At 41.4% G+C, this 14,769-nt stretch overlaps 1 protein-coding gene across 4 annotated transcripts in view; it reads left to right on the top strand.

The window, feature by feature from the left end:
* IKZF2 (IKAROS family zinc finger 2) overlaps window positions 1-14,769 on the top strand; it is a 109,637-nt gene that overhangs the window by 70,140 nt on the left and 24,728 nt on the right. For all 4 annotated transcript variants that reach the window (XM_086465010.1, XM_086465013.1, XM_086465012.1 and 1 more), the window contains one exon: window positions 1,424-1,591. In XM_086465010.1, coding sequence (XP_086321136.1) covers window positions 1,424-1,591 — 168 coding nt within the window. The remainder of the gene's footprint in view (window positions 1-1,423; window positions 1,592-14,769) is intronic.

The raw sequence follows: 14,769 nt of genomic DNA, 5'->3' as shown, positions 1-14,769 counted from the left end.
GGATCATAATGCTGGCAGTGATTTAAACCGCTGAAGCAAGAATTGCTTGTGAACATCTGTAAGAGCTCTCTTCCTCCCTCTCTTTCTATTTGAATCTACAGACATATTTTGGACTTTACACTAGGCACGTGAACTACTTTGATAAAAACATAGCATTAATTCTGTCCAGCAAGGCAGTAATAATTTTAAAGCAATTAAAAAGGCTTTGGAGACATGTGTCAGATCACAGAACGTGGGTTTTTTTCAATGAGATCTGTGCTTCAGGCTGGTGAATTAAACCTCAGGAAGTCCCACCAGGATTTGACTAAGGCTCCATCATAGGTGATACACTGAAAAAATGAATGAGGCTGCTTATGTCTGAAATCTGATTTTCAAGACCTTGTTGAGCAGGGGCCCTACTTGGTGAAAATGTTTCTGCATCTAAAGCCCAGCTGCAGTAAAGTGCGTAGGCAAGTGGCTAGCACAGGTATATGTTTGTGCCCCATTGATTTGCACACTAGGATGTAGCACATGATTAGAGCTGACTGCCTGCCCAAGAATGCTGGAACAGACTGAGTGTCCTCAACAGATGTTGACATAGGGTATGGTGTTGATAATATTTCACAGAAACTGTGTAAGTTTGTAAAGGTTTTTCCTCTAAATAATAATTTTTTGAAAAAAGGTGTTTGTTTTTAGGGACCAAATCCCCACTGTCCAGGGCAAATACAAAAGATTAACATCAAAATAAGTTTTGGATGTGTGTGTGAACGCATGGGGTGAAGGGAGAGAGTAAGGTGTAGGGTTTCTGTTAATTATTTCTTTTTCATCAAACAAGTCTTTTCAATTAGTTTTACTTACAGCACAAATTGCTTATTTCACAGTTTAATGGTGTAGGATTTTTCTCAGTGTTTGCTTCTGCCCAAAGCTTGTAGGCCTCACTTGCATTGATTTTCTCAATATGACTCTAGCAATGCAAAGCAGCCTTTAAAAAAGGGATTTCAATTAAAGTATAACGTAAGCAAAAGATTTGATTTGAAGCAAAGACATTAACATCTGTCCGATTGTTATGATCAGTTCTAAATACTCATATGGATTTGGCCTATAGTAAAAATAAAAAAACATAGAGATAAATACTACAAAACCACAGCTGTGGATCTAAATTTTTAGCAGAGCTCATCTTTTATGAAGGATAAAACCTCTGAAGTGGAGAACTTTTAAGAAAATCAGGCTGCATTAATCACCTCAAGGAAAGTGCCTCAAACCACTATTGGAGGCTTTGCCCATTGTGCAACAGAAACAGCCTCTGACTTCAGCAAGTGTCATGTGATGGTGGTGGTGGTGACCATAACTATGCAAAATGGCAGTGTTACAAAGAGCAGGATAAGAGGCTCCATGCATCTTCCAGTGTTTCTTGACGGCGCTCTCCTTTCCATTTCCCTTCCAGGTGAACGCCCCTTCCACTGTAACCAATGTGGAGCTTCTTTTACCCAAAAGGGGAACCTGCTGAGGCACATCAAGTTGCACTCTGGGGAGAAACCGTTCAAATGTCCCTTCTGCAGCTACGCCTGCCGACGGAGGGACGCCCTCACAGGACACCTCAGGACGCACTCTGGTGAGCTCACCTTGTCTTCTCTTCCCTCATGTTTTTTCCTTTCTTATTACCATTCAAGTGAAGCAGGCTGTGAAAATAACTCTGTGTTCCTGGTGGCTCTGGGTCTGTACTGTCCACTTCAGACAGTGCAGCTCTGAACTTTAGGAAAGCCTTGATGTGAATCAGAAAAAGTTCTTTCAGCCACACCTCTTCTTTTGTATAACTGAGCTCCTCTGCCGATGCTATCGCGTTTCCCTTTGAATGTGTCCTTGGGTGTATCCAGGCTTCACTGGCAGATTGTTTTGATGCTCTCAGCCCCAAAGTGGCTGTGAAATTCCAAAGATGGCAAAGAGTAACTGTGTGCTCTTGGAAGCCTGCTTTGCAGTTCATGCCCCTTTCTTCATCTAATAAATGCTATATGCTGGTGGAGTTCATACTTGTTCATCTTTCAAAACCCTCTTAATTGACTTTTTGATTCAGTTACATCTTGCTGTAAAGTCCTAATTGATGGCAGCCACAGCACTCACCCTAGAGCAGAAGGTGGTGGAGAGAGACTGGGTTTGTCTTACCTTGCTACTTGACAGTATCACGTCTACATCAAGTCTACTCGATATAGTTTCTTGATATAGTCTAAAGAAACACTTGTCGCTCAACTGCATGTTAGTAGTCATGTTGGTAGCCCTGATGATCAGGATCAGAAGTGTTTCTAGTCTCAACACTACACCAAGGGGCCGCATTCTGCCCACTTACTCAGGAGTCCTACACAAATGAGTAAGATCTTAACTTGCTGTGTTTTTTATCTCCTAGGATGTTCAACTTTTGTGTCCAGGCCATTTATAGGAGACTGTGTTTTTCATTGTTGAATGAACAGAGATAATTGGACTGGTTACGAGTGACAGCATTACAGGTGAACTTCTCTGAGGTCTTAGCAAATGTGTGACTACTGAAACACAGTGGTTGAAGTGCAGCCATAGACAGAAACTCTGCATGTCAAAATGTAATCATGGAGTTTCCTGACTCTCTATACGCATTTCTTCTACAGGGCCAGCCTCACTTCAGTAGAGGTTTCTGTTTTGTGAGCATTAGGTTGGTCTTAGGATACAGAGTTCCCTTGGCATTTCCAAGAATCAGAAAGGATAAGCTAGTAAGCTTCTCCAGATAGACTTTGGAGTACACAGGAGGCTGTATTAATGCAAACGTGCTGCTAACAGAAAGCAGGAGATTCCCAGGGAGTGCAAGTGTGGGACTAGGCTGAGAGAGAATTGTTTGAGAGTTGTCATCCGGGAGGATTTGATCTGAAAGTCAGAAAGGAAAATGTCTGTGGAACTGTGAGGTGCAATTTTCACACATCTGACCTTAACTGTAGTTTCAACTTGAAATTTAGTAAAAAAGAAAACACAATAAAAATATTCACAATTAAAATAGAAAAGGGAGTTGTGACATAAAATAGCCCACATTACAAAACACAAGCATTGCGGTTGAAGATTGTTTTCATAATATGAGCATAGATTTTGTTACCTAGATACAGCCACTGATAGGGATTGTTTGTTCTTCCTGTGTGAAAAGTACATGGCTTTTTGCATGAGGATGAAATGTAAAGGTGTGGGATTTTCAGAAGGCACCTAAGCTGCTTAAGCACGTGAATTCCCCTGGAGCTCTTTCCCTAACTGACTTAGCTGTACTTAGCTATGCTCAATTTGGAATTTTATGGGTTTTTTTCAGTGGAGAAAGTGTCACCCCTCTAAGCTGTCAGCCACAACAATTTTCAGCAGAGGGCCAGCAGGAACACACAACTGCTTCCATAATACTCTTCAAGACAATTCTTAGAGCAGCACTCACAAATGAAGAGTTAAAAACTTGGGATATTGCCTTAAAACCTGGCACCCACCTACACGAAGGTGAAATGACGATCTGAACGTGAGCATGGAAGTTAAGGTGTCTTTCTGTCCCTGTCATATAGGCAAGCTTGGTTGGTTTATGCATATGTATGTGAACCTGGTTCATGGAGAAGATGGGGAGTGGATGTTGCCTAGAGATTTTAAACAGTTTTATATCAGTGTACTACGCAAGCACTTTCTGCTTTAATAAAGCACACATCAAAGTCTGTAAGTAGACCTTGAAGGTATCACAAATCTAGTAAACTTCATTGAAAGTCTTTTCCAACCTAAATGATTCTGTGAATGTATACATCTTCTGCTATTTCTGAGCAGCAAAGAGGCTATCGGATAAAATACAGCAAGAAGAGGTTGCAAACCTATTTTGAAATACAATACTTCAGTTTCAATCTGGTACACTTAATGTCTAAATTGAGGTGGGTCTGAATATGTTCTTATATTTATGAGAGAAAATCTCTTTGGATTAAATCCTTGGCTAATATAAAGTGGAATTACATCCCCTAAGCAAGGAAAGTACTGCTGTTTTGCACCAGCTGAGAATCTGGTACATGATTTCATAAATGCAAGACCAATTTCCTTATTTATGTTGTATGTCCTTTTCCCCCTGAAATAAGAGTGCTGTTAACCAAAAAAGCTGCACTCTTTCCCTTCGCAAGAAGGTTTTAAACTGCATAATTTTTTATGGAAGGCAGAGTGTGCAAGAAAGGAATTGAAGAATTTTTTTATACCTTTTTTTTTCTCCCAGCTAGTTTGATCTGTGAATTTGAAAGCACTTTGTTTGTGTCACCACTTAGTCAGTTACACCTTCTCACTACTGCCAGTTAGTCAATTTTTCCTGTGCTTAGTGCAGGGTTTTCGTGCAGTAAGACAGGAAAGGTGAAAAAAGAAGGAAATGTAATTGCAAATAGAAATTAGCAGAAGCATCTCAGAGATACTTGAAATAGCTGAAACTACTATTAACTTTAAAAAATTACAGCTTTTTTTTTTCCTTTGAATGGATTGTTTGTTCTTGCTTTTTAATTTTATTTCCTATTGATTTGAAAATGTTTCTAAGCATCACCGTCCACATTTTGCTTCCTCTTCTTGTGCAGAATAATAGCTTACTGTGTAAGTGTTCCCAGGATGAGGGGTTAACAAAATATTTTCATCTGTAATGCTGCTGCTGTTTAACCCTAAGTAATTAAGGACGTATCTTGCAGCCGTTTGCTCCTGTGATTATTTACCTTTGACTGATGAATTTTGTGTCCGTATTTTCCTCCCACGTGCAGCTTCTTTGATTTCAGGAATATAATGATGCCTTCGGGACATCAGTAGGATAACGCCTGGGGAGAGATTCATGCACAGAATTACACTAAGAGTGGGCATTAGCCTCAAGGTACTTACAGGACTTTCAGATGTTGTTTTCAGAATTAACTCCATAGTTCCACAACACAGATAATACAGGAGAGGTGCTCAAGTGGGCTTCCAGGATGTGAGTGTAAGGACAGGCTGTGGAGGGCTGGGGCAAAAGTTGGTAGCTCCCTCCTGCAGGGTGCACTTGGCAAACCGTCAAGGATGGGCTTCACCTTGCCTAGCTTTTGCTGTTTTGAAGGAGGAAAACATCCAGGCAAAGCTAATCATCTGATGGTGGTCACAGAATACCTGCTATCTCACACTGAGACGTGCCCGTCTTCTCCATTGTCTCTAGAACTGCACAACAAGACAAAAGCAGATACAAAAAATCAGACCAATTCTATTGTAGGCGATTTAATGAACAAAAACCAGAAGTTTTGAGGAAGACAGTTGATCTGACAGATCAAGATCAATCTGCTGGTTGCAGCACCTAGATGTTGACCTCTGTACTTTGAAAGGTATGGTATGCAACCTGATGCTGTTTTACCCTGAAAAGCCAGGCATCCTCAAATGGGCATGTAAAATGAGCAGTTATGTTTTGACATGAATTTCTCTTGTGTCATAGAGCCAAATCAGCCCTCTCCTCATAATGCTATTGTAAACATAAATGCTTTGATAGTTTTTAAGAAAGTCAAGGCTGCAATGATGAGCAATCTGGAAAAGCCCATAGAAAACATTAGTGCATTAGTTTTCAGAGCAGGGCTTGCACAGTAAACCGTAAATGAGGGAAACGGTCACTCGCTAAGGGGAAAACAAAACACAGAACAGGTTTTGATTAAGTGAGAACCAACCATCTGTCCTTTGCACTAAGCAAGGATGGTCCTTTGGGCAAATTATTTTGTGATTTTTTTTTTTTTTTTTTTTTTTTTTTTTGTGATTAAGACTCTCTCATCATGCATACACACAGACTGGCCATGTGAAGCCTTCTCAGACAACCTTAATTCTGGAATTTCCTGGGTTTTCTCTTTATCTTGGCAATTTCAGTCACATTCCCTTACTGTGGGAGAATGTAAGTGTTATTCATATGAGAAAGCAGTTTTACTGTTTATTTCTTTCTCAAAAACGGGCAGTCGGATCATTATTTTTTCCTGTCACAGAAGCTTTTCCTGACAATGCATTTTAAAATTTGCTGCCAAGCTACTTCTTTCCTGTTTAGAAAATGCTTTTTTTTCCCTCTTCTGCTTTTAACAAATACTTGCTTTTTCTTCCCCCTCTTCTTCCTGCGTTGCTGCTGCACATTGTTTGTTACTGCCCAGCTCTTCAATAGCACTGAACTAATGGTATCATTTTATTTGCAAAAGAAAAAGCAACGAAGCATTTGTTTTGAAAAGAAAGGCTTAGGCAAAAACTCCCAAAAGCACAATCTTAGCTAACTATGTACAGGGCACAAGATAAAAGGCATGCATAATTAAAAAGGTAAATGCTCCGTTCATGGAAAGATAGTTTAGTAACTCTTTCTATGTTTCTTGGTTTGCAAGTCTATCTCATCTCTTCTTCTTCAAAGGGCTTTCTTTTTAGCTCCACCTGTGTGATAGTGAGCCATTCGAGATGTCCTACACACCTGCAATTGCATGGCTGTTGTTGGCAGAACTGACAAGCGTTACCTGTGTGTAGCTGTGCCCAGAGGCAGAAGGAACCTGGTTCCTGATTCTGACGACTTGCCTGACTTAGTATATGTTTGGGAGTCGTCCCACCTGTGTCTCAGTTCAGCTGAAGAATTGGATGAACAAGCACAGTGCTGAAAAACACAATGCTGTGCATGAAGTCCTGCCTGTCAAAAGCCAGTAAGAATTATTGAAACAGTGGCAAGGATGGTTATTAAGAATAATGAAGAGTCAATGTTTTAAACAGCTTTTTTCATCTTGAAGAGATTTTTACCACTGTTAACATCTCTACTCTCAAAAGGCCCAGTATCTACTCTGTAACCATGTTTTTGAGGATGGGAACATCATAATTAGAAAAATCTTGGGACCTGAAATTCTCATTACACTCTGAGCTAGTCTGACTCAAACACATTGTGAACGGGTAAAAAAAAAAAAAGAATAACTGTGAGCAAGTAGTACACTATCTGTGAAAAATGAAGCAAGTATGTGAAGAGGCGAGGGGATGTTTTGCATACAAATCCCAATTCTGCAAATAAGTTAGCAAACAGCATTTTCCCTCAGTTGTGATGAGCTGGTGGGCATTTATTCTGTTGATCTGATACTTAGAGCTCTGTTTAATCAGGCAGAGCTGCTCTTCCTCTCAGGTTTTCTTACGCTGTTTCAGTTAAACTCAGTGGAATTAACCTCGTCACAAAATAATTTTGTGCCTTTCTTATCGGACTCCAGGTTCCAAACTGTTATTAGCATGTACACAATACTGCAGCAGCTCTGTTTTCTCATTAATGCTTCCAGTACCTAGAGGCCTTCACTCTGTGTTGCAGTCTTCTAAAATTGCTGGTATTCTGCTTTCTATGTTGTTTGTATGTGCATTTTTGAAAGGTAAGGTCAAAATGTGTACAAGGGTAGGAGTTTGGAATGCCAGGTCTTTCATTCACTAGGCATCCTTATTTAAAGTTTAATTCTCTGTAGAACCAACTTGTATCCCATAGAATCGTAGGGTCATTCATAATAATAAAGATAATAAAGTCCATCAACTCTACTCTACCAAGTACACCCCTAAACCGTATCTCCAAATACCACATCTAAATGACCTTTTAAACACATTAAGGGGTGGTGACTCAACCACCTCCCTGGGCAGGCTGTGCTTCACTAAAGCCCTATCTGAACCTGGTCCTTGAAGTGGTGCGGTCCTCTTCACTTCCAGAGTACTGCTGTGATAAGTATTAGTGTCAGCTGTATGAAAAGATCGTCTTTTATGTGCTCAGAATTATCAAGTTTTGTCATGCTAAGCCTTTTCTACAGACCAGAATTATCACAGAGAAACCCTCTTTGATTTAAAGATGGTGTAGGATCATGATCTTTCCAGAAAAAGCACATTTGGGCTGTGTTTGCGTGGGGAACTTCTGAAAAGATACGGTTCCACACAAAGCAAGAAGTGTTCACTTTTTACTTGTTGGACTTTTAAAAGTCTTGAAATTACATAAAGATTCCCTCTTATCTGCAGTACTTATGGATCAGTGTTTGACTGTTCAGTCCAGGAGATCTGTTTCCAATAGATAAGACAGAGAAACAGGAGAAATGGTCCTGGTGAGCAAAAGTAGATTTGCTGTGTACCAGCATCATAAATATATCTCTCTCTTAGGAATGGGTATCAGTTCCACCTCCCCCCGGGTGTGTGATTGAGGTGAGAGGAGAACAGACGCTGTGTGGCTCCCTGCTTCTTGTGATGCCCCAGTGTAAGCAGGAGGTGGGCTGTTCCTTTAGTGCTTGGGGGCTGCCTGTAAATTGGTTGAATAGAGAAAGACGCACCCACTCTGCCAGCAATGAGAGACACCAACACCATGGGAGTATCCTCATTCTAAATATCAGTTTACAGCAAGATTAGTAGGTGCTAAGATTTACCGTGGTATCTGTGAGACAAGTCTTGTGCCTCTGCTATATCTCTCGGTGGAATATGGCCTTACTATGTCTCTGCCACCTGCAGATTTACCAGCAAGTCCTTCGTTCCTCAGCAGAAAAGAGGCAGAGAGCAGGTCTGGAAGGAGGTTGCATCATTTCCTCCTTTCCCTGATCATCCAAGTTTCCTCTTCTTAATGGGACAGGGTGGCAGAATTGTGTGTTTGGTGTCAGGTTAAGTCTCTGGACCCTTGGCAAGGAAGAGTTTTGTGTTAAGGCAGGAGGTCCTGCATCCCAAAATGGGGAAGTGTACTAATGGGTCATCACTGAAGCTTCACCATGAGGGAAAGTTTCCCCAGGTGATATTTTAGTTCTGTAGTGCAACAAGATGCTCACAAGGAGGAGATGGGGTGTCCTTTGCCCCTTTCTTCAGACCTCCTGAACCTGCTGGCACATCATCCAGAAGGTCAGATAGCACCGCAGTACTTAAGAGTGACGAGGTCCTTGTTTAGACAGCATCATCATGGTGTAAGATTCACATGGGATCATCCTTCATTAATTTTACCAGTTGCTTTCTTCCTGATGGAATGCATGTGCCAAGATGGAAGTGTGTGTTTGGATCGGGACTGTTGACATCCAGTTTTCTGTGTGTTTTCTGTCTCCCTTCCGCGTTAGCAATTCTCATCCTGGTATCGTCAGCCAGATTCTGTCCCTCTTTGTGTTTCCCCAGGCCACATACAACCAGAATGAAGCACCTGGTCCTGCCCTACTGGGCTGCTATTTGGAGAGAAAACAGACACTTCTCCACTGCTGGGTGATGACAGTTCTTACACCAGCCATCCTGCTTTGGAGGAGCAAATGAGACAGTGACTTTCTTTTTCCTCTGGGCTTTTAGTCTGCCACAGTGCTGTATGTGGGATTTCAATGGCATCAAAAAAACAGATGAATGTGATAAGACTTCTGCATATAGAGCAGCAATCCTTCTAAACAAGCATGCCTAACCTGGTTTTTTAAACATCCAGAGACTGTTTCTATCGCCATGGCCTCCCTAGGGAGACAATTCCACTTCCCATCTGCTTTTTATAGCTCTGACTCTCATCCTGATATTTAACTTAAACTATCCTTTCTTTTGCTGCAGATTATTGCTCTTCCTAACACTATCTTCTGTGACTGTGAGTAATTTCTGTGCTGAGTTTCACTCTGATAGGCTGTAGTGGTATGTCTGGCATTGATTCTGTTCTAGTCTGTATTTATCTTCCAAGCCTCTCATCTCTTTTTTTTTTTTTAATTACTGATTTTGAAATGTTTGCTGCTCTTATTCATTCACTTGTGAGGGACCTAAATTGCAAAGCCATTTTATGCTTAGGAAAGAGGGGCCAGTACAGATGCAGACCACTTAGCTTCATCTCTGCCTCAGTTGCCTGTCAGTGAAATCAAAATAAAGAGCACTTCTCAGCCTTGTCATGAGGGTGAGAGGGCACATGCACAAATGATTACAAGGCACACATGTATTGCTGCAATGAAGGTCAGGGAAGTATGTAACAGAGTATTCCCATGCTGCTGATGCCCCTGCTGTATAGCATTGCACGTTATCTTCTTAGTTTTAGTTAGCCTTTGTGCTATAGTGACATAAGATAATTACAAAGTGGAAGGAATAATAACTTTGTGTTGTTGCCATAACCACTGAGGTATTATACCCTGATACTGGCATGATTATCTTAGATACAATAGTAAGGTGATTATTCATAATACTAAAGGACTTACTACTTATTCTGCAATTTTTGCGTCTTGTTTCTTTTACGAAATCTATCTATTTCATCAGCCCGAAGTCTGTGTTAAGTGGGTATGTGTTGTTGCCTTGTTCTTATCTGTTTTTCAGTGATCAGAAAATGAAATGGAAAAAACCCTCTGAGACCCAGTTTGCAAATTCAGGGGCCTAAGCACCAAAGTAGCTTCAGGAGAATCACTTGTCTTTCTGCATCAGAACTACTATGGACAGGCTGGCAGGTGATGGTCTAGTAGCTTAGGTATTTAAAGACATGTAGTCCTTTGCTTCTTTAAGTTCAAGTTACAGAGGCCTCTTTTAGCCTTGTTTTCCTTGTCATCAGGGATTCTTTCACAAATCTAGTATTTTTATGCTCAAGTTGGCATATGTATATACAAAACCAGAATTTGAGGTGCAGCTGTAAACACAGGCGTTGCACGGTCAGGCTCCAGAACTGTCTTTGGGAGCTGGGTGTCCCATTGCATCAGAATAAGCTTGAGGGATGTGATGCAGTGCATCAAGAGTCCTCCTGCTCCAGAGGCAGCCTTCTGAGGTAGCTGCGGTGTTTTTTGCAGAACAGAGATCCAAGAGGTGACTGAGAGCTTTTTCGTGCACTTGAGATGAGAATATGGTTTTGACTTGGCAAAGCCACGTCTTAGCAAAACCAAGACCACTTCTTGCACATACTCTGAGCAGCAAAATACCACAGCAGCTCTAAGGAGGAAAAAAGTAATTTTTGTTTCCCCTGAGAAAATTATTATCAAGGACAAAAAGCATTTGCATGTTGCTTCTGAGGAAATGACATCCAGCATTTAGAGCTGGCCTTTGTCAAAGGAGTTTGTGAAACCTTTCCGCTTGAGAAAGTTTGAGCTTGGAATCAAATGGTGGTTTCAGGCCATCTTTCACTGCTATCTCAGAGCTGTTTTATGGGGCAGTGTGAAATGGAGAACTGCCGCTGACGTTTTTTATAATATGTGAGCTCTTTAAGGTGTAGGAGAGGTATTTTTGCCATCTGGAAAGGAAGCCAAGAGAAACTAAAGGGGAAAAAAATAACCCAGTTAACACCACAATATGGCAAAGCTGCAGAAAGATGCTACTGATGTATTCTTCTGAGCTCTCAGCAACTTGCAATTATGAATTGTCTTGCAGCTAAGATATTGATGGATATCACTCAAGAAGCAAAGTGAAAATGTCTAGATTTTTTACAGTGAACCTGTACTGAACTCAGTGTGACTCTCCTCCTATTTGTAACCCTGTGTGAAGTTCAAGGAAACTGGTCCTGAAGGTTTCCCATGAGAGGGAACTGTGTTTCTACCTGACTAAAGCTCTCTGGATATTTTCCCATTTCTTATTTGATCTAAGTGTGAACTTTCTCCACCCTCTGCCCCTCCTTCCTTTCTGGAGTGGTTAGAGAGGTTGATTACAGCCAGAATTACACAAGAGATGCCAGTTGCACACATGTTTTTCATAACTATGCTGTGTTGACTTCAGACAGGGTGCCCCAAGTTCCCTCCATGCCTTACAAGAGAGAGACAAGATCTCTATCTTCATTCCTGAAGCTGGAGAAATGTTGTTGAGGCCCTGCCTGTTGAAACTTTTAATAAAAAGCATCTGGCTGGGACGCTTCCCAACCACACAGTTATCTGTACACTGCAAAGCACTCGCTTTTGGAAAAGCCTCTACTTAAAGATTGTTTGTTCTTTTTGTATTAAATATGCAAGAGTCACTGTACCTCTATGGGAAGCGCTGTGAGGGATCAGTGGGGCAGTGTAATTTGGTAGGATTTTCAATGTAAGGCAACAGAGTTCACTAGGATGCTGCTGCTGCCCTGAGACGACTCCTGCCTAGAGCACCAGCTACTCTGTATTAAGGGTAGGAGAATGTGCTCCCCAAGCAATGTCCTTTCCCTCCCTTCCAGCGAGACAGACGTGAATGCTCTCATGTGCTCTGAGATGGTCGAGGGCCTGTGGTGAGGATCCTGACCAGAAAATTAAGACAAGCTCATCCTAGTGCTGATTTTGGGGCCAGTTCACAGTGGCTCTTGTCTTCAAAAGCACTGAGGTCTGCTTGATTTCAGCGAGAATTAGGGGCTTTGACAGTCTGGGTATTAGCCTGTGTTTCTGTTCCTTTTGCTGGGAAATAGGTACTTTCTTCCTCCTACCTCTTCAGTTTGGCTTGGAAGTCTAGGACAGCACAGAGTCTCCCACCAGCCAAACAAGACTGGGGCTGTGCTGAGCTGCCTACGGCACAGTACTTTATCATGGGATACAGCTGGCCTCAAAGGTAGGCAGAGCTCAGATTGTTTAAGGGTTTCAAGCTCTTCCTAGAAAATAAATCACATGCAAAGGATACACTGCTGAGAATCTGATGATGAAATTTTTATGTAGAAAAGCGACATGGGCCATAGACTCTCTCTCACTTGGATACCCTTCATGTGCATGCATTTTGCTCGTCTCCTTGGAGACAGTAGCTTGTCTGAAAGCAGCTAGCCTTGACTAGGAGAAGGCCTGACATATCTGGTTTGTGGGATGAAGTGCTGCTGAATTTTCCAACAACCACAGAGGCATGATTTGATACAAGCATGAGCAATTTTGTACAAGGTTATCGAGTGAGCATTTCTCCCTTGGGGACACTGCTCGAGTCCCTGGTGTGAAAGATAGGTTCGAACATCCTCAAGGAGAGCCTAGCAATCCCTGTCCCTCAGATACCAGAAACGTTTGTGAAATTTCTCCCTTCTCTTTTCTTCTTCTGAAGAGCTGAGTCAGCTGGACTGGCATGTCTGGAACTCCATGGCACCACGAGCAGGCAGTCTGCCAGCTGTGTTACACAGCGCATCCGAGGGAACACGTCACTCCTCTCTCTCTTTCTTTTTTTTTTCCTTCTCCCTTGGCAGTCTCCACCCTCTTGCTTTTATTTTTCCTTTTCCTTGTTGATCTTTATAGGTGAGTCAGAGAAACCTGCTCATCCGCAACCTGTTCCTTCTTGCCAAATCCTGGAGCAGCACTCCCAGTTCTTGTTAGGTGTCAGGAATAGGTTATGAAAACAAAAACTGATACAGGCAGCATGCTGGGTATAGACTGCATAATGTAAGTGAAAACTAAATGTACAGTGAATGTGCCACTTAATCTGCTTCTAATAGAGTGATGTTTTTTCTAGAATGCACTTTATTCTGTGATTCATATATAATATTAGTTTTCTTCCTATAAAACACCCAAATGGAATGGCAAAATGATTTAAGGCGTAAATAAGAGCACATTTAGGCAGAAAAGCCTTTTTAACTCCACTGGATTTCAAAACAACAGGAGAGTAGAAAATTTCCAGTAGGAAAATAGGTGGTTCACGAAAGTGGTTTTGAACAAAATGACTGAGCTTTTGATACCAATTGTAGTTGTACTAATCTGAAGAAACTCCATTGATACTGGCATGATTCCTCAAAGTTTACGCCATTAATATGTTTCTAACTTCAGGAATTAATCTGGATCCCCTGGATCATAGACACTTATAAATGAGGAGAGTGAAAGGTGATAAATTGCCTTTTTATTTACCTTATGATATTATTTAATGAGTGGGGAGGGAGTGTGAAAACATGCAAGCTAACTTTTCTTTTTGGTCAGCTGACTCCTGGAGCTGGAGATGAAGGAAAGCATAGCATTGTATCTGACCTAGGGTGAAACTGCAGGTGTTGGTAACACTGTAGTATCAGGCCTGTCTCAATATCCATACCTATGTTTCCATTGAGCAGCATCAAAGGATGGATTTTTGCCATGTTTTCTCAGGATGAATCTGCTCAGCTTCAAAGAATAGATCACCCACCAGAAGTGCTTTGTTGACTTTTATGGGCCACAGTAAAATGCCCGCGTTAGCTGTATTGTGAAAAATGTGTCCATTATGTTCATATCATTAGTCTTCTACAAGCTATGAGTTTGTCCTAAGGGCTAATGATGAGCCAGCTTCAGGAGACTGCAAGTACAATTTTGGTTGAGATGCATGAGATTTCTGCCTTGATCAGCATGAAGTTCAGGGTGAGTTTGACCTGGCTGGTGAGTTTGACCATTGGTGAAGAGAAGGGAAAAGATCATTTTGTGTTGGGTAATATATAAGTCATAGAGAGACAGTAGTTTCTCAGATTGTTCAAGCCCAAGACAAGAAGAAAGCAAGGTTTACTGCCCAACCACCTTCTGCAGAGGATGAACCTAGAGTACAGAGAAAAAAAAAGGGCTTGTCAAAGGCATTCAAGACATCAGTGTCACAGATAGGAATGAATGCAGATGTCCTAAATCCGTGTCTGCTGACTGAGTTGCAAGACTGTCCACACACAAAGAAAAAAAAAATGTAAGAAGATGAGAAAAAGAGGTTTTTCTTCTCCCAGGTATTGAGAAATGGGAAGTTTTACACTCTTTCAATATTGATTCAAACTTCCCGGAGAAATGGCCTCTCTTTAATAGCCTAGCGGAACCTTCAGTATGAATTTTTGTTTGGGTTTGTTTCCATCAAGGAATGCAGTTAAGTACATTCAGAGTTTCCTAAATTCCCTGTTTTTATAGGAAGCCTGTTTAAAGTACTTCTGGATGTTTAGAGAGCTCTGGTTTGTGTTCTCCAGCTTTTCTGTCTTAACTTTCAGCACAAGCAGTTGCTTTTTCTTTCCTC

Source organism: Leptosomus discolor, chromosome 5 (assembly GCF_034619465.1).
Source record: "Leptosomus discolor isolate bLepDis1 chromosome 5, bLepDis1.hap2, whole genome shotgun sequence".
Lineage (NCBI taxonomy): Eukaryota > Metazoa > Chordata > Aves > Leptosomiformes > Leptosomidae > Leptosomus > Leptosomus discolor.
This window is presented reverse-complemented; position numbering and strand designations above follow the sequence as displayed.